Raw genomic sequence first — 19,608 nt, forward strand, 5'->3', positions numbered from 1 at the left:
AAGAAGACACCTCTAACAGGAGATGGGCAGAGAAAGCTGGGCTTCTGACCCAACCTGTCCCTCAGCAGCCATTACAAGTTTGTGGTTCCAAAAACAATTTTATTTTTCTTTTTGTAAGTGATAAATAATAAGTAACTCTGCCAGTGAAGTTGTTCAGGAGTATCCCATCCCCTCAGGGACTCAGAAATCCCATCCCGTCCAATATCCTCCCTGACTCTCACAAACTCTTCCATTCATCTTTGCCCTGGGAAGCCTTGGGTCTTCTCCAGCTATCTCCTAGCAACAGGCCCATGGCTGCCTTAGCAACCAAGAGTTCTATAAAGGCTCCCAAGGCCGGGCTAAGCCTAGTGACTTCTCTTACCTCTCACCAGGAAGATCCTAGTGACTCAAACCCCAACAGGCCCATATGTGGTGATGTGAACATACATTCATGCGTGTACACACACACACACACACACACACACACACACACACACACATCCCTTGTGATTAACTACTAATTATCAGTCTACTCACATCCATACCACAGACACATCTGGTGCCCAAACAGTTGCTGGGCAACCCCAAACAGGCCTGGACATGCAGAAACCACAGAAAGACGTGCACACAGACACGGTCTCCAATAACACAGATGGGAGCCAGGATGTCAGAGACCCCTGCATCAGTCAGACACACACTGAGCGCACGCACACATGAAGGAAGTAAGGCCAGGACCCAAGAAGGTGCCACCCTCCTCTCTATGGCCAGCCCCACCATTAATATGGGATCCTTTAAAACAGTTGGATCTCCAGAGGGATGCTCCCCCCCACAGTTAATGGGAATTCTCCTAGCTACCTTATGGCAGCCTAGGGTGGGGTGTAGCCTTTCTGTCTCCCTCCGTATTGGCTTGGGACACAGCAAAGACTCTCCCTTCCCATGTTCCAGAGTGTTTTAGCCTGTCATTGGTCAGGCCAGGCCACCCAGCTCCAGGAGGAGAAGTCACAGTCCAGGAGACCACATTAGAGCAAAGTCCCACTTCCTCCCAGACTTCAGTATCCCTGCAGGGTTCTGCTAGCTAGGCTTAGCCTGGGCAGAGAAGTGTCCCCACTTTTCCAGACCCCTGAATACTGAACTTCAACAAAGGAAACACTGGAGGCCCCAGCCTCAGGAAAGAACAAGCCAGGGGAACCTTCCCCACCCCTCCCAAGATTACTAGCACCAGTCCAGAGCCTCTGTACAACTTGCGAGCCCGTAGTGGGCTTGGGTTTGGGGAGTCCTGCCCACTTCTAGGCTTCAGTCGGGTACAGCAGGACCCCTGACTCTCACAGCTCCCATAGCAGAGCTATGAAGAGGCTTCAGGGGAGCCTTCGTCTCCTTTGCTGCCCCCTTCTTCCACCCACCTCCCAGTCAGCTGGGGGACAGCATTCCCAGTTCTCAGTTCTCAGTGCCGGACAAAGCGCAGAGATCTGGAGTTGAACAGGTCTTCAGGGTCAGGAAAGACAGAGTCTAGACGGAAGCCATGCTCCAGAGCCACCCGCAGCACCTCCTCCAGGAAGCCTGGTGTGCCCACCACTTCCCGTCGTTCTCCTGGCTCCCCAGTCCACAATGGCTGCAGCCCCAGTCTCCTGTACTCCACTTCAGGGAGTTCTGTGGGGCGGGGGGCCCACTCCAGACGAAAGTGTGGGCCTCCCTCAGCTCTCTCCTCATTGGCCACACCAAATCGGGCTCTCATGGCATCCAGACACTCTGGGTCAGTGCAGAAGAGGTTGGCTCGGAAGGTGTCCACCTGGACAGAGCTCAGCTCATAGTGGTGTGGGCCCTGGCGAGCAGAGAAGTGCACCAGGCGGGGGCTGGCATCTACATCTGCATGGAGCAGGGCAGCTGTGGGTGCAGGGGTCCTCCGAGAGGCCTCCAGTTCCCGCAGGGCATCTAGGAGGGGCCGGATCTGGTAGAAGTCGGCCTCTGCCCTAAGAAGTGCTGTCTCCCCATACCCAAGGGGAAGGTCCAGGCGGCCCAGCCGCAGGAAATTGAGAATGTGCCGGAAAGCCTTGCCATCTCTGTCGATGAAGTAGTGGCCGCCTCCCTGGGGGTTGAGGTTGGGGGACATAGGGGTGCCAGTCCTAAACATGGCCCCCAGCATGGAGTCTGGGAAGCGAGTCAGGGTCTCCACAGTTGTGGAATATAGTGTGCCCCCCACATTCAGGGTCACAGGGCCCCCAAAGGAGGGGGGCGAAGAGGGCACAGGAGGAGGGGAAATTTTGGGGCGTACTAGAGACACCAAAAGAGAAGAAAGGGCAGAATTTCCTGGGTGTGTGCAGAATTGAATTGTAAAATTCAGACTCTAAGCTGGAGGCACCGATTGGAGTACAAGGCAGCAAGACTTGGGGCTCACCCAGCTACCTTGGGGGTGGGGGATGGTTTCTGACACAGAGACGCCTGAAAGGTTGGGAGAACGGATGAAAAGAGCACAGGGAAGACCAAGAGGGAAGGGAGTTTTAGGTCCAGACGCATCCGATTCTGGGTGATCAACGATTCCTTTCTGCGATCTCCAGACAGTGGGTTTCCGGAATCCAACCAGCAGGTGACGGTGGCGAGCACAAGGCCGATTCTTTGAAGGGTCCAACTTCCGAGTTCTTGGGCAGATCGCTGTCGCCGTGGGAGAGTCCACCCAGTGTTCCGGGAGTCAGTCAGAGGCCTGGCGTTGGCCTGACTCCGGTGCGGGTCCCAGGAGACGGAGGTTGGGCTGCCTGGAGCTGATGGTGGAGGTGCCTTTGTATCGGTTAGGGAGCGAGGATGCACGCTCAGTCCAAGCTGCCAGGGTCCGAGGACTCTTCAGGGAAGCGGCCGGGAGTCTAGGAACCAGGGAGCCGCTGCCTTACGGGGGTGTCGCAGCAGCAGCTGAAGTCCTCTCCGCTCCCAGGAAGTGGCCTAAGGGCAGTGGCCGGGGACCCTTTAAGAGACAGCCCCACCCCCTTGGCCCGCCCCCCGCCCCCGCGGGGCTCGCGCGGCTCGGGTGGAGGTGGGAGCCGAGAGTGGCGAACTGGAGACACTGGGCGGACGGGCTGGACGGGCGGACGCAAGTGGGGGTGGGGTCGCGAGGGTGACTCAGGCGCGTCGCTCCGGATGTGGCCGCGACCTCCCGGGCCTGCGGCCCCAGGTGTGCTCGACCTTACGTCTGCAACTTGGAGGAGGAAGGGTCCCCAATCTCGCCACTCAGAAAACCGAGGCACGACCGTCCAGGGCTTGGGGACCGTCTCTTTCCTCCTCGTCGCTCCCGTAGGGAATTACCGAGGGGGCGAGTGCTGAGCCGCCACATTCCGTGGATGCCTCCTGGCCGGGGTGGCCGAGCCAGCCTCTCCATCCCGGCCCGATGCCAGCTTCCCCTAAGGAAGGCCGGCCCCAGCCCACGCGAGCGCCTTCTCCGCGGCCTGGTCTGGCCACGTCGCCTGAGCCCAAGAGCCCCGCCCCATGGCCGCCCGGTGCTAGGGCTGAAGCTGCAGCTTCCACTTCACTCTCTGGGAGTCACCTCTTGCGTGACTCGAGCGCGAAAACTCCCATCCACTCCGTACCCCGGGAGCTACAGCGCCCAACACCTTGCAGGCCTGGATGTGACACCCAATAAAGGAACTATGAAGGGAAGAGCAAAGCACAAAGGCTTTAATGGCGACGGGGCCGACAGTGGGGAAGGAAGGGCAGGGGTCGCAGGCCCGCGAAGGCCTGGAATCAAAGCGTGTGGAGGTCGTGACTACGCCGGCTCAGCTTCTCCGGATCGTCCGATGCCATAAGGGAGAAGTCACGGAAGATGTCGAGATACGTCTCGTCTCCTGAGGAGAGGGAGGAAGGGCTGGGAGCTCGATGGCTGGGCCCTAGCACAGGCGACTATGCTGGGGACAACCGGCCCGGGGCCGGCCTGGTTAAGGGCCGGTCTGGTAAGATCGTGGGTGGAAGAAACACCTGTGCCATCAGGGCACATCCCTTGCCTTGGCGCGTCGAATGCACCCAATACATATTTATTTAATAAATACTAGAGTTAATCAATGATGCTGGACACGAGCGGAAACGTCACCTGGGGCCAGATGCCCAGAGATATAATGTTAGGCCTGGTGGTGGGGGGAGTGGGGTGGGTACTTTACCTGCCTGGCCCTGGGCTGCTTCAGCCTCTCTCATCTTTGCCAATCGTAGCCTAAAGGGGAGGGAATTAATGAGAATCTTGTCACTCTCCCCCACCCTAGCTTCCCACCCTTTGAGTTGTTTATTCATGTTTCCCCAAGGTCTAGTACTTAAAAGATGCCTGACAACAATGTTAATGAATGATACCTCTCGGGATGAGCTCACCATCCTCGGACCGTGCCCGCCCCCTTCCTACTCTATGCCCAATCAACACTTGGAGCAACCTGTCTCTCGTCTGGTCCAGGAACTGACCCCACCTCTCCCCAGGCCTGGCACATTCAGATCTTGGCGTTAGCCCCGCCCAGGTGGATGGTGCAAGCGTTAGTCCCGCCCCTCAGGCATCCTCACAGGGTGACGATGTCAGCGTTGGCTGTTTCCATGGCTATGGTCAGAGGGTCCCTGCCTTCAGAGTCCCGAGCTCCCAGGTCGGCTCCCCGTTTCAGGAACAGGCAGGCCAGCCTGGAGAGGATAGACAGGTTCAGCCAGCAGCTCACCCTGTCTGGTACCTTCCTCTCCAAGGCCATTATCGCTGCCCCGCCTACCCAGTGTAACCAAGAATGGTTGCGTGGTGGAGTGGGCCCCGGCCGTGGCTGTCTGCTTGGTTCACGTTTGCCCCATTCTGGAGGAGAAACTCACAGGCCAGAAGAGAATTCTGCATTGAGAAGTGGAGAATGGGGAGAGAGTGGCATCTTTAGAGGCAGATTTAAAAATATTTCAGAGTGGGGTCAGGTCAGTAGGTGGGGTATGGGATCGGGAGTGTAGGGGTAAAGCTAAGTATCAGGCTCTGCTCTAGCTCTTTACATGTATTCATACATTATATCCACAGTACAACCTAATGAGATGTGGGATCCCTATTTTACAGCTGAGGAAACTGAGGCACAGAGGGGTTCATAACACTAACTGGTGAGAGTCTGGATTCAAAGCCAGGTTGTCTGCCTCCAAATCACACACGCTTAGTAACCAGTTTCTCTTGGTTATCGCTCCCTATAGAATGGGGGGAGGGGTAAGAAAGTCAGGAGCAAGGAAGGAGAGAAGGAGCCTTAGGGTGGGGTAGGGAGATTGGCGAGCCCCTCACAGCAGCTGTGGCCTGGATCAGTGGTGTGGCATTGTCTTGACCCACATTGACCCAGTTGACATCAGCTCCATGGGCAAGGGCATCAGCCATGGTGGGGAGGGATGGAGGATGCCCAGCAGCCCGAAACAGCAGAGCCCCAGGATGCAGGCTGCCCAGGTCATCAGACGGTGGCTCTGTTGGGGGAACAGCTTTGAGTCTGGGAAGAAAACCCTCAGCAAAGTCCCCTGATGCTGTAATTGGATAGGTCACTTCCCAATTACAGGGAGGTCTTCAAGATTCTGGGGACTGTGGTGGGAAGTGGAGGTGGTGTGAGTGTGTATGTGTGCAGGGCCCCTAGGGTGTGGGGGCGAGAAAGCATCATTCACCTCTTCCTGTCCAACCACCCTGACTAGCTGGGATGTTGCAGGTGAAGGTCCACCTCAGCTCTCTTGGCTTCCTCTGTTCCCGCCAAACTCACACCCTCCTTTACAGGCCTTTGGAGACCCTAGTTCATTCTCACTCCAGACTTTCTTATGTTGTTGACACCCTTACCTAGCCCTCCCTGCCTCCTCCCAGCCCCACGCTCCTTCCCATTCTTCACTCTCACCCCCAGAACTCTTGCCTTCTGAAACCAGTGCGAGTGTGGTCTGACCCCGCCAATGGGGAGGCCTGGGTCTCGTACTCTGAACCTCCCCACCAGGTTTGATGTGCTGAGCACACAGCAGATGCTCAATGAATGCCCAAGAAACCCTATACCTGGCTTGGATCTGAAGCTCACTGGCTGGGGCTTAATGGAAGGCTTTGGGGGCACAGGAGGCTGCCCCCTTGGGGGCCCCCGGCCGCCTCTTCGCCTTTGAATCTCAGGAAGCTTGGTCAGGAACTTCTTCTCCACATATTTGGCATGAATCCAGGCCTCCTTCTCCTGCCTAGAGAGGTGGGGGGGGGAGAAGGGGCCAGTCCTCCCTCCTTCCGTCCCAGGCCCTCCTCCCTCCCTGTGACGAGGGCAGCGCCAGCCCCTGCCCCCCACCCTCACCGGGAGCAGCTGGGTCCTGGCTTCTTCACGGCCATGGCCTCCACACGGGCCTCATAGATCTGGTTGATGACTACATTTCCCAGCTCACACATAAGCTTCCGGTAACCGAGGCAGCAGACAGGAAGGGTAAGGATGAGTATCTGAGCCCTTAGGGCTCTGCAATCCTGTTCTCACCCCACTCCATCCCCCACACTCTTCACGACACCCCCAAGTCACCTTTACTAGTTCTGGCTCCCACGAGTCAAGTGTCAGAGACCGGACTTTGGAGAAATGAACTCCAAGGCTCCTGGAGGGCCAGAGTAGAAGTCAGGCCCTATGTGAGGCAGTAGCTGGGGGTGCTGCTGCTGCTCCTGAAAAGACTTGGAGACAAGGTCCTGTGTAGGGGGCCACACAAAGGTGCTGGGCCAGGAGGCAGCTGGGGCCATGTAGCCTTGACCTATATCTGGAAGGATCCTGCCGGTTTATCGTCCCCTCTTTTCCCTTCTTCTCCTACATTTCACTTTAAGGGCCTCCTCCTCTCCAGCCACCTCCCTTCTGTCTTGGCGCTTTGGCCTGGACAACTCTTTCGGGCCATTCCCCTTCCCTTCCTCCACCAGAATGACGGGGTGAGGGCTGTATAAACTTGCTAAAGCCTCACAACCTCTTCTCTCTCTGCTCTTTGTTGGCTTCCCCACCGTCAGAAGCCCTGACCCCATGCCTCCCCCAGTCAGGCCAATAAACTCCTCTGGGTGTTCCCCAACCCTGACTCGACCAAGATACTGAGAGGCTGGGTCCACCAGGGTCCACCTTGTGCCCCACATACTCGGCCCAGGCCTGTGCCCAGTGACAGCCAGAATCTAAGAGGAAATCCGGGCAGGGTGGGAAGGGAGGAGCCTACGGGATTGGCTCTATCTTGGATCCCCCCAACACTGCAGTCAGAAGGAGTGGGGCCCGTGCTTGCAGCCTTGGGGAATGACCTGTGGATGCCGGAACATTGAATGCAGAGGGTGACACCAAGGTTGATGCTGGCCCACTCAGGGGCTGGTTCCCGGCAGTCGCAACACTGGGCATTGCCATCCACACTCTGTACCTGGGCTGCCACATGCCCCACTCCACCAGGCTCCCTTCCCCTGGTCATCCCACCAGAGCCCAGGGTGGCAGCGGAGCCCATGGCCAGGTGTCCTGAGCTCTGGAGGGGACAGGAGAAGAAAGAGTAACCAGAGGGTCTAGGGGAAGGGATGCCCCATCTCCCTGGGCAACCTGAGCCTGACCCCCATGTTCAGGTACCTGGCCTGGACCCCGAGGGCTGTCATCAAGGCGAGCCTGGCTGAAGGCTGTGGCGATGCTGCTCTGCACAGCACTGACCCACAGCTGCAGGAGGCGCTCTGAGTCCGCCTGCAGGAGGCAGGACCTGGGAAGGGAAGGCGATGGGAGCAGGGAGAGGTCTGAGATCTGGGGAGCATGTGGCAGGATGCGCAGGCTGTCTGTCATTCAGCTAGTATTCAACTGGTACCAGTCATATGGAAATACTTCTGCACCATTTGGTAGTATCTTTCTAAATATCCCTCATCGCTCTATACCCTCCCCTAGGCTGCCCCACAATCCAGCCACCAAAGAGTTAACACTTGGGGCTGCATGGAGGGCCTCCAAGTCCCTGTTCCAGTGATGCCTTTGCAACTGGCTCCACCTTTCCAGTTGGTAAAGATGTAGAGATATTAGAGCGTCACCCCTGGGGACTGCACTCACTTGCTGGGGGATACCACCTCAAAGCAGAACCGCCTTTCCGAGTCGGGGCAGAGCTTCACTGTACAGAGGCGAAGGTCATCTACCACCACAGTCACAGGATCCTGGAAGGGGAAATGAGAAAGGGGCAGGTGTCCAGCCAACTGCGGCAAGAGCCGAATCTCCCTGGGCCCGGTCCTCTAGGACCCAGGCTACTCACCTTGTACCTCTTCTGATAAACCAGTTGGTTGCTCTGAATAGTGAACCAGCGTCTGGAGGAGGTGGAAGTAGAGTTATGGACATGGGCGGCATGGGGATGAGACTCAGGACAGGGACAGCAGATCCTTTGCCCCATAAGGATCTTGCTGAGAGGAGAGACCTGGGCTGACTGTCCCATGAGATGTCCCAGAGGAGGGGGACAGTTGTGCAGACCAGGATATCTAAGGGGTGCTATTCACATCTTGGACAACCCAGATTTGATATATTTATGAAGATAACTTTCCAGCAGATGACAATAAAATGCTGCTTCTAGGAAAAGAAATCTGTTGCTAAAATGTTTCTGACAGGTGGCAGTATCTTGGGGAAGGGGGTCTGTTTTCTAATTTGCACAAAGATCCCATATGGATTGGCAGTGGCCCTAGAAGGGAAAGGAATTGAGTCAGAGCCACCATCACCCTGCTCTGAACCCTGCAATGGCTCCCGTTTCCCTCAGAGTTGAGCCCACGTCCCTACAGAAGCCGACAAGGCTCTACCTGATCCACACCATTAGCTCCAACTTCATCTCCTACCACTTCCTCCTCCCTCTGTCCACACCCATGGCCTCCTCTCTGTTCTTCTGAACAGTCCAGCAGGTTTCTCTGGGCCTTGATGCTAGCTCCTCACTCTGCCTAGAACATTCTTCCCCCCAGATGTCCTTTAAGTCCATGCGGCCTACCCTGACCATCCCACTTAAAATTGCAACCCGTCATCTCTTACTTTACTATTTTTCTCCTTTGGCGCTCTTACCTTCTAACATAATGTATACTAACACAACATTTACTTAATTAGTATATTGTCTGTCTTTGCTGATAGAATGTAAATTCTCTGAAGGCAGAGGGTTCTGTTTTTCCTTGCTGTGCTTAAATACTCTAACCACTCAACCACTCAAAACATGCTTCATCGGATGGGTCTGGCTGATTGGGGTGTCCTCTCTCACCTGCTCCAGGTCTTAAATGCATTGCTGGCCCGTTTGAAGAGATGTCCTTCCATGACCAGGCCACCAGGCCCCTCCTTTAGGCTTGGCTCTGGCTCCTCCCCACCCAGCTCCTGAGGGCACAAAAGGTCAAAAGGCAACTTTGTGGGCAAAGCCCAAGGCCCCAGGCCCATCAGTCTCCCATCCGAAGCCTTAGCCCTCACCTTTTGTTTCAGCAGCACATGTCTCTGCTCCATGTCCCTCTTCTCTCGAGCTGAATTCAAGACAAGCTGGTGCAACTGGACATAGAAGGGGCATCTTTGATGGCCCTGGCCTCCCCCAACTTGGCCAGGGAAGTCATCTTAGAGCCCGCTACCCTCTGTCATCTGCCTGCTCCATGGGGACCTACCTGGGCGCCCAGATCCTTGCGATACTGGGCCAGGCGACTCAGCTCCTCGTGGCCCTGCTGGAAATGCATAGCCTGGGCCTCCACCAAACGCAGCACCTGAGGCCAAGGTGAGCAGGGGGAATAGCTGAGGAAGGAGCCCTCACTCTTTCCCTCTTCCCTTCTGCTCTCCATCAGCAGGCTCCTCCCCTTGCCCTTGCCCTTGCCCTTGCCACAACTGCTACTCACAAACTCCATGATGTCAAACTTCCTCTTGTCCTCGATCACATTGATCTGAGGGCCCAAAAATAATACCCCAGGTCACTCTTGAAACCATAGTGCCCCTCCCCACTGCACACCAGGGACTCTCCAGCCTTGAGATGACTGAGGCCCTGGTACTCCAGAAGGACAGGTTGGCAGGCACCTGCAGGGCATAATCTAGTGCCCGTCCCCGGTAACCAGCTCGAGCAGTCTTCAAAGCAGTTCCTGCTTCTTCTGCCTCTTGGACCCGACGTCTGGGGACCTCTGCGTTGTGAGTAAGAGCAGCCTCCAGGCTTTCAGCCCCCCGCCAGAAATCCCGGCGAGCCTCTCGGAAACCCCGGAGACCTCTAGGGCGGGGGGATAACAAAGAATCACAGATACACCTACCTGCCCTCAGCAGAGAAGTCCCAAGAGCAGGCCCACTCACAGCCTTTCAGTTAGCCTCTGTACAGTCAGAACTCCAAGGGAGTCTTTGGTATGGGGGACAGCAATCAGGCCACCAGAAACCCCTAGTCTCAGCGCTTTATTCAGGGAGGTCCCTGCGGTAATGGGACGAGGGCTGGAGGACTGGTTTCCCTCCCAACTCACTCTTTGACCAGGGTTTGGATTTGCTGCTGCAGTGTGTGCTGGGTGGCATCTAGAAGCTCCTGAGGGGAAGCAGAAATTGGCAGGTGGGGGTCAGGACCACAGACAACCTCACTCCCGCCGCCCCACCAGACCTACCTCCTACCCCCACTCACCGAGTGGCTATCCAGCTTGTGGCTCAGGCTCCCAGTGAATTTGTCCAGACACTCCTAGACAAGAGAAGAGGCAGAGAAAGAGTACCAGGCATGGGGCAGCAAGGCCCTCCCACGTCTAGTACCAGGCATGGGGCAGCATAGCCCTCCCTGCCATGGCTATCTCGGATGGCAGCCCCAGCCCTCCTCTGGCCTGCAACCTGCAGACCCCAGACCAACCGTCCCCAGCTTCCACAGGATCTCTCCTTATCCCAGACCCCATCCCACTCTGGTTCGGGCCCTCCACATACCGCCATCATGGGCTCTGGTGGACCCAAGCGGGCCAGATCACAAATGCCAACAATGAAGGCCCGGCTGGCAGCAAGGTAATGGCGCCCACTTTCCAGGAGGCCATTACCCAGCTTGAGGAGCTAGGAAGCAACAGGGAAATAGAGAATCATGCCATGTGCCTCCATAGTCGACGGTACCCCAACTCCTGTCCAACTTCCTGTCCCCTTCTTCTGGGCTCTGACCCTTCTTCCCAACCTTGCCTACACTTCTCTGCAGCCCAGTTTAGCTCTCGCAGTTTCTAAAATAGACCTGGTATTCTCCCATCTCTGTTGCTTTACTCCCACTGCTCTGTGCCTGGAACAAAATTTCTCCCAGACTGTCACCAAAGCCAGGGTTAGCTTCACCTCCAAAACATCTCTCTGTCCACTCCCATGTGTCTCTCCCTGCCCTACCCCAACTACTTGGAATCAGAGCTCCCCAGAAACTCCATCGTCATGCACTGTCTGGCTCACAGGATGTATGCTCTACCTGGTTGGTGTTAAATTCTACAGTATTTATTGTCTGGACTTGACTCATTCTGTGCTCATTGAACATTTCCTCATCAATGATCATTAGGTCACAGGCTCAGGGAGAAGATGGCATGTTCATAAGTCCCATTCGGTCTGGTCCCAATTGACAAAAAAGGTGGCTTGATAAACAAGGGGACAAGTGATTGGCCTGAGGAGGGTCTCTCTGGGAGAGCCAAGTGTCTGAGTCAGAAGCCAAAGTGAGGTCTCCGGACCCCTGGTCCTTGTTACCTGCAGGAACTGCTTTGCCCCTGAGGTGATGCCACTTGGCACTGGCCTGAGTCACCATATCTGGGATGGAGCAAGTCTCTGTGAAGTCTGTCAGCTTAGCCCAGTGAACTTTTGTTGAGCTGAAAAACACTTTTTAGAGCAGCCAGATAGCTCAGCTGATTAGAGCGCGAACTCTGAACAGGGTTGCCGGTTTGATTCCCACATGGGCCAGTGAGCTGCGCTCTCCACAACTAGACTAAAGATAATGAGCTGCCAGAGGGGTGGCTGGATGGCTCAGTTGGTTAGAACAGGAGCTCTCAACAACAAAGTTGCCGGTTCAATTCCCGCATGGGATGGTGGGCTGCGCCCCCTGCAACTAAGATTCAAAACGGCGACTGGATTTGAAACTGAGCTGGGCTAGATTGAAGGACAATGACTTGGAGCTGATGGGCCCTGGATAAACACACCGTTCCCCAATATTCCCCAATAAAAAAAGAAAAAATAAAGAAAAACACTTTCTAGGGCTAGTGAAGTCTTCAGGGAAATGTAGCTTAACTTGAGGTGGCCAGTAGGATCAGTAATGGTCAGAAAACTGGCCACAATCAAAGTTATCAGATCTGCCCATGGGATATCTGTGACAAGTAATCAGATGCTCACAACTGCTCTGTGTGGAGGTGGGGGAGTAAGTGTCCAGTTTTTTTCCTTATCCTTCCCCCTCATATACCCGAGTAAGGAACTTTCATTAGACTGAACTAGTGACAAACTGGTACATCCATACAATAAAATGGTACTCAGCAATGCAAAGGAATGAACTATTCATACATAAACTATTGATATTGAACGACTGATACTATTGATATGTAACTTGAATAAACTTCAAGGACGTTATTCTGAGCGGGGGAAATAAAAGCCTATCTTAAAAGATCACATATTGTATGATTCCACTTATATAATATTCTAGAAATGACAAAAGTCTATAGAGATGAAGAACAATCTCTTCTGGTTATCATGGATTAGAGAAGGGGGTGGGGAAAGTATCATTACAAAAGGTAGTACAAAAGAGTTCCTTTGTGATGATAGGAGTTTTGTATCTTGAATATGATGCTAGTTATAAGAATCTATACACATGATAAAGTGCCACTGAATTATACACAAAGATTTTTTTTTCCCTTTCTTTCGCCTTCCCCCTTCCACTCTGGTTCAAGCCCTTGTTTCTCAGTCTAGTTGTGTAGGACACAGCTCCCTGGCCCACGCTGGTATTATGAGCCTTGCGCTCCCTCCGGCTGAGGCAGTCGGTTGTCAGTCAGCTGCTCACGGCTGCCGGCCACTCATGCTGGCCACTGGCCGGCCACTCCTGGCAGCACACGTTAGCCCACAGCAGCCCACGGTAGCCCACAGCAGCCTGTGGCAGCTCACGCCAACCTCCAGCTGTTCAGAGCAGCCCAGCTCCAGGGAGAGCTGTTGTTCACAGTCTTAGCTGTAGAGGGCGCAGCTCACTGGCCCATGTGGGAATCGAACCAGCGACCTCAGCGTTAGGAGCATGGCGCTCCAACCACCTGAGCCACCAGGCTGGCCCAAAGTTGTTGTTTTTTTTGTTTTTTTTGTTTTTTGGTTTTAAAGAGTATATGCAAAATAGGTAAAATCCATGTAATGTCTGTAGACAGTAAATTGCATTGTGTCAATATCAATTTCCTGGTTTTGGTGGTTATGTAAGATGCCACCATTGGGAACAGCTGGGTGATGGGTACCTGGGACATCCTATACTATTTTTGCAACTTCTTGTGAGTCTATAATTAACTCAAAATGAAAAATTTAATAAAAAAATATATGTCTATATTAGTTGGTTATCTACTAACTTTCAGGCCACAGTATAGACACTGACGATTGATCAAAAGAAAGAAAACATAAAAGTTTCTCATGACATTTACATTTCTAGAGAGGAAAAGTAGACAAGAAAAAAAATCAGCAAGCATGACAGACACACACTAAGGTGACCCCTGATGATTCCTCTCTTGCATAATCCCCACCCCCTGAGTGTGAGTGAGACCGTGACTTGCTTCTAACCAGTAGAATATGGCCAGGGTGATGGAATGGCATTTCCATGATTTGGTTATGACACACGGCAAAGCTGATAGATTTGCTCCTGTGATTACATTCTGATATAAATTGACGCCATCTTGCCAGCACACACAAGCAAGACTCTCCTTCTGGCCTTGAAGAAGCCAGCTGCTACTAGGAAGTAAAATGCCTATGGACAGAGCGACATGGCAAGAGACTTGGTGGCCTCAAGGAGATGATGGCCTCAGTCCTGCAGCAGCAAGGAAATGAATTCTGCCAATAATCACGGGAGCTTAGAAGGAAACCCCAAGCCTTAGATGAGACTACAGCCTCAACCAACGCCTTGACTGCAACCTGTGAGACCAGCTAAGCTGTCCCTAACTCCTGACCCACAGAACCTATGATACAAATGTGTATTAAGTCACTAAATTTGTAATAATTAGTTACATAGCAATAGAAAACTAATACAGCAAGTAAATATATGTCAGACTGAGATAAACGCTGTAGAGAAAAATAAAGGGGATGGGAGTGTGTGTGTGTGTGTGTGTGCATCTGTGTGTGTACACATGCCTTACAGTCTTGTGTTTAAGTATTTTACTGGTTTATCCCCCACAGTCAGTCTGTGAACTCCCTGGGACAGAAGCAGTCTTGCTCTCCCCAACAGCCCAGGGATGGACATAATATAGGGCTGAAGAGCTGACTGGGTAAGTACACAACTGAGTCTTGTTTACCAAGATCCCAAGCTCCCTAAGGGTACAGAACCACCTTTTTGCTTTTCTGTAGCCCCCAAATATCTACCTCACATGATAAGTATTCAATAATCCTTAGGACTCCTCCCCTTCTCCAGTTTACTCCCTGGCTCCACCCCTCTAATCTTAATCCGATCCTGGGTCACCTTTTCCAGTCGGGTCTCCAATTCTGACACTTCGGCTTCCACCAGCTCGATAGAGGCTCTGGGAAAGGAAGGATGGGGTAAAAGAAACACAGCTTGGGTCCATCTGGTCTGTTTGCCTTAGCAGGGCTGGGTCTGGGGTTGGGGTTAGGCAGACAGAAAACGCTGGTGGATTAAGAAGGCTCTCTCTTGCTCACTCACACCACAGTGTGGGAGCTGCTAGGGCCCAGGCCAGAGCAGGAAGGGTAGAAGGAGGGTGGATGTGGCAAGAACAGGAAGTTGCTAACCGCCCAGAGCAGGTGCTGGGGGAGGGGCAAGGGTCCCAGTGAGAGGGAGGATGGAATGCCAGCTCCAGGGGTGAGAGGCTGGTGGCCCCCTCTGGGTTTGAGAACAGAGGTACTACTTTGGCCCACAAGCTTGATCTTGTCCGTTTGAGACCTATTCCGTTAGGACATCTGGCCTTAAGAAGGGTGCGTGTGTGTGTGTGTGTGTGTGTGTGTGTGTGTGTATGTTGGGGGGTGTCGGACCACTCCTCCTCTGCCCCCTAGACCTGTGCTCACTTACCGGAAGCGTGGTGAGTCCTTAAGACACTCCTCGAAATCCAGCTTGACCGTCATCTCAGTGTGACCTCTGCGGGACCAATGGGTCCTGAGGCCAGGTGGTTGGGTTGCAGGTGGAGGCACTCCCTGCCCTGGAAGGAGTGTTGATGAAGGAGAGGGTCCTCCTGGGAGGGGGGTGTCCCAATTCTTTCCCCGAGGGGAAGGGGTGCCCTAGGAGCTCTCACCCCACACTTCCAGACAGCGCTGGGAGGGGCAGAGGCGGGGCCTGGGCAGAGGAGAGGGGCCTGAGATCAGAGAAGCCACAGCCCCGCCCTTAGAGACTATCTGCTGTCACCTTCCTACTGGGGGTTGAGTCTCTCTGATTCTTTCTCCTTTAGTGGTTGAGTTTTGGGGCCTGGCAGATATAGGTTTAAATCATGATTCGGTCATCTGGAGGTTAGGTGACCCTGGGCAAGCTCTCTAATTCCTGTTTCCTTCCTTGGAAGATGGGGATGACAACACCTGCCTCCAGGGTTGTTGTAAGAATTACAGATGATGCTGATAAATTTATGGTTGACTGAATCACACCAATCATTATCATCCTGCTGCAGTTGGGCCTTCTCGGACTCCAAGGATCTTCTTGAGTCCAGTCCCCCAGACTATTCCAAACTTTCTTCTCTGCTCTGCCTTCTCGTGGTTTCCTGTATGTGAACTTTCCTCCCTCCTCCCCTCTCCTCAGTGACTGAGCAGGCCCAGTCTAGGCATGCAATTCATAGCACCCACACTATTGCTCTTCTTTTTTATTTTCTACTCGTAGGGTGGTAAGGGCAGGAGAAGGTTGGCTCCCACCCCATCTCCAGCTGGCTATATTCTCCATTGTCTGGCTTCCTCCTGAGTCCATCGAAGCCGCAGGGATTCATCTGGAGAGAGAAGGGGTTGGGTTAGTGGTTTTCTTGCAGCAGGCATGAGATCTAGCTCATGTGACCCCCCCAGACTTCCTACAACCTACCCTCAGCCCCTCTCTCTCCCTGGCCAGTGCAGGCAGCCCCTGCCTGGGCTCATGTCTGCACTGGTTTTGGTTTGGGGAGTTTGGGTTGCTTCTAGGTTTCCTCTCTGAACCTTCTGGGCTTTGGCAATTCAGCCTTTTGGATGCCAGACACTGACACCAGCCAGACACTGCTTGGGACCCACTGTCTTTGGAAGACAGGGCAGTACTAGGAGTGGGGTGGGTGGCAGAGAGGAGTCAGGAAAGAGGCATGGGGCCAGCACGTGGTGCCAAGCTGGAGGGGGTCCCAGCCCCTTCTGGGACTCTCTGGTTCCTGTCTGTACAATGTGGGCCTTGCACACCAGGAAGGTTAGAGCCTTAGCACCTGTTGCTGATCTACTGGCTTGAAAGGAGTAGGGAGTAGGGGGATGGAAGGTTGCCAAGAGCAAGGCCCAATGAGATGGTGGCCTGGTGCCCTCACCATGCTGCAGTGGTGTCACTGTCACTGTCAGGGAGTTCTTGATGGCCTAGGATCCCGAAGGGGGCTTCCTGTGTGGTCCAGCAAATGGACCTCAGTTCTTATGGAATTCTCACTCACCCGGTTCAAGCTTGTGGAGCCTGAGAGCATCATGTGATCAGGGTTAGGGCACCCATCAGTCTGTTGGTTCTCAGCCCTCCCGCCCCCAGGCTGACCCAGCCCAGTTCTCACTGTCCCGCTCCTCATCTTCTGTGTCTTCCTCAAGCTCTGGGTGGGGACAAGACCTCAGGTATCTTCCTTTGCTATAATATTCCTTGCGTTGCAGATCAACCTCCTTGCTGAACATGACAGTGGCCGAAACTGGGGACTGATTTCTGAAGGTAGAGGAATCTGAGGAGTCACCCAAATCTATCTGAGTCTTATGGCCACCTAGGGTATCTAGGCCCCCCAGGTGTCTACTGTGACCACCACCACCACCGCTGCCACCACCATCACAGGGGAGAAGCTCAAGCCCCAGGTTCTCATCTCACTTCTATTACCTCCTCCCATTTTAGAAAACCTTCAGTGACTTCTCCATCCCCCACAGCTCTCTTGGGCTTTCTGTTCCTCCTCACCAGCCAGCCTTCCCTGGGGACTATCCTCAGGGGGGACCCACCCCAGCTGCCCCTCTGTCTTCCCTGGGGTCACCTCCCAGCATTACCTCCCCCTCAGGCAGCAGGGCCCTGGGCCGATCGATGCCCCCTGAGGAAGACAGGCTATGGTGGAAAAGGCTCTGGACTACAATTCCCTTGAGTCCCTGGGGCCCCACCATAGCTAACCCTTGGCTTCTAGGATGTGGTTCCTGGTCATCAGGCCAATCTCAGCTTTGACTCCTCTGCCCGGTCCTCCTGCCGAGCCTCTCTCCACAGTCCTGGGCCCTGGGTCCAGCATCACACCTTGACTGCCACCGTCCATACTGACATTACCCCCGTTGCTGTTCTTGTTATTACCCAAGTGCAGGTTTTTCTGAGTCTTGAGGAACGTTCCTTCATTGTAATGTGCCTTGCGGCGCTTCTCAAAATCACTGAAGTCTGTGGGCCAGTTTAAGAGCTCGGCTTTCCCCGCCATGCTCTCACTAAAGAATCACTCCACCTCCCTTTTCCATTCAATCCCCACCCCTCATCTCACTTGTCTCGGGAAAGTCGTCTGAAGACCCTGAGCTTCTGTTATCACTGTACTGGAGGACCTTGGGGTAGAAATTGTCCATTGTTGCAAACCTGAATGGGAGGGAGATTAGTTGGGGGCACTGAAGGGAGAAAACAACAATGGGGGCAGATGGTAGATGGGGCCAAGCTGGCTGACTTCCCCACCTTAGCCTTGGCCTGATGGGAACTATAGTACCTCTCATTTCGGGGGCTGGGGGGCGAAAAAGCAGAGCTAGCTAAGACTCTAGAGTTCTGAGGTCTGAGGAAGACGCCCCACATCCCTACTGATCTGGCAGGACTCTCACCTCTGTGCTAGTGCCTCAGGAGTCACTGTGTGGGAGGACCCTGGAAGCGGGTTCTCATCATCTCTGTTCTGCAGCCTGCCAGGGAGAGAGGAAGCAGTGTGAGAGCGGGGTAGCAGGCAGGATCCAGTCCCTGAGGCCTCTCCGCCTCCTTCCCCATTCCCTCCTTTGAATAAGGAAGAGTCTGGGCTAGAGGCTGAGGCTGAAGGTTCAGCACCTGTGGTAGGGAGTGCTGGGCTCATCCACCTTCAGAAATCCGTAGTCCTTGTCAGCAGGGTGGTAGGTGGCCATGATGTTCATTTCATCCCAGTGCTGAGACTTTTTCCTGGGGTGGCGGAAGGACACAAAAAAGGGGGAGGAATCCTAGTAGCATGCTCCTCACAGTCATCCCTAATTCTTTCAGTCATTCAAAACCTTATCCTTTTACCACCTTGGAGTTCCAGAGGCATTGGAGGCAGGGATGGGGTCACACCTAATGATAATCACATACTAGTAGCCGGAGTTTATCTGGTATCTGCTGCTCTCCCAAAGATTTGGAAACTCAGATTTCCCTCCCAGTTGCCCTCACCTATTCTCACATCTAGTCCTCAGGATTCCGCTCCTTCCCACCTGGCTCCGCCCCCTTCAATGTCCGGAACCCCTCCCTCTGGGCTGAGAGCTGCCTGCCCGCTGAGCTGGGATCCTTACTTTTCTGCACTGGGGGATTTACACATCAAAGTGGAGCAGCAATCTTTTAGGATACTCCGGGTACGATCCTCACAGGGTTTGTGGGGGTGCAAGCAAGTTGACCCGGAGAGCAGATTGCATCCTGAGTTGTGCACCCCAGGCTCCTCGGACCCAAGGCCGGACGTCCCGGATACACTGGTTCCAGGAAAGGGGGGATTAAATCCGCCAGGACGTGTGCCGGACCCAAGGCTGTGCCCCGCAACCTCCCCAGAATGCTGATTGGGCCCGGAACCGAGGACCTCTACCACCCCGGAGGACCGGCTAGAACCAGGACTGCAAATTACGATTCCCCCGGAGTGCCGGGAACGCCCAGAACAGTGAGACAAGATTACTCCGGAGGGCGGCCTGGCGCCTTCCTCCACTCCTCTGATGCCTCCTGGCATTGCCCTGAGTACCCCTCCAGAGGATTCCCCGGTTGAGGCCGCCAGCAGCCCCCAGAGATTCCTGCTTCTCCATGGCCCCACTAGGGGGCCACTCTCAGCTACCCCGTCCTGCCTCCCTGCTCCATCCACATAGCTCCACCGCGGCGGGAGGGGGAAGCTTGGGCTATGGCCCGGGCCCCCTCCCGCTTTGCTCCACGAAGTCGCGGTGGGTGGAATCAAGACTATATAGGGACCTCCGGCTGGGAGCCCCTCCAGTTGCCCTTCCCTTTTTGTCCCACCCCCAAATCTTACTTCTTTGTCTCTGGGATTTGTTCCCGCCCTTCTCCCATCACCGCCCTCATCCTAATTGTCCAATCATAGTCAGGGGTCCTGGTCTTGGGGCCAGAGGCCTTGTGACGTCAGTCCTCCAACCCTAGTGCGAGCATCGGATTTGGGCTGGGGGCTTAATAGCTCTGGGGGATCTTTGGGCACTATCAGCGCCATTGCTTGAAACTGCCGGGGTTTGTTTGGACTTATCTGTGGCT

The 19,608-nt window shown here is 54.4% G+C and overlaps 2 protein-coding genes across 2 annotated transcripts; both read right to left on the bottom strand.

Annotated features, from left to right (window-relative positions):
- Positions 1-86: 86 nt before the first annotated feature.
- KCTD11 (potassium channel tetramerization domain containing 11) lies at positions 87-3,470 on the bottom strand. Its single transcript, XM_033089147.1, has one exon. The coding sequence runs from the start codon at positions 2,117-2,119 to the stop codon at positions 1,421-1,423; it is 699 nt and encodes a 232-aa protein (XP_032945038.1). The 5' UTR covers positions 2,120-3,470; the 3' UTR covers positions 87-1,420.
- Positions 3,471-3,615: 145 nt separating this feature from the next.
- On the bottom strand, positions 3,616-19,356 carry ACAP1 (ArfGAP with coiled-coil, ankyrin repeat and PH domains 1). The gene is given in 35 exon segments (XM_033089148.1): positions 3,616-3,803; positions 4,113-4,162; positions 4,498-4,608; positions 4,692-4,801; positions 5,225-5,397; positions 5,960-6,129; positions 6,237-6,331; positions 6,453-6,522; positions 7,193-7,404; positions 7,503-7,626; positions 7,962-8,062; positions 8,158-8,209; positions 9,133-9,242; positions 9,333-9,407; positions 9,518-9,613; positions 9,743-9,787; positions 9,918-10,101; positions 10,343-10,401; positions 10,495-10,548; positions 10,782-10,901; positions 14,491-14,548; positions 15,052-15,148; positions 15,151-15,216; positions 15,219-15,269; positions 15,272-15,312; positions 15,895-15,946; positions 16,493-16,540; positions 16,543-16,629; positions 16,721-16,879; positions 17,308-17,559; positions 17,645-17,745; positions 17,979-18,053; positions 18,193-18,300; positions 18,663-19,102; positions 19,104-19,356. Coding segments are annotated over 35 exon segments (3,801 nt in total). The 5' UTR covers positions 19,158-19,356; the 3' UTR covers positions 3,616-3,702.
- Between the last annotated feature and the right edge of the window lie 252 nt (positions 19,357-19,608).

Source organism: Rhinolophus ferrumequinum, chromosome 21 (genome assembly GCF_004115265.2).
Source record: "Rhinolophus ferrumequinum isolate MPI-CBG mRhiFer1 chromosome 21, mRhiFer1_v1.p, whole genome shotgun sequence".
In the NCBI taxonomy this organism is placed as follows: domain Eukaryota; kingdom Metazoa; phylum Chordata; class Mammalia; order Chiroptera; family Rhinolophidae; genus Rhinolophus; species Rhinolophus ferrumequinum.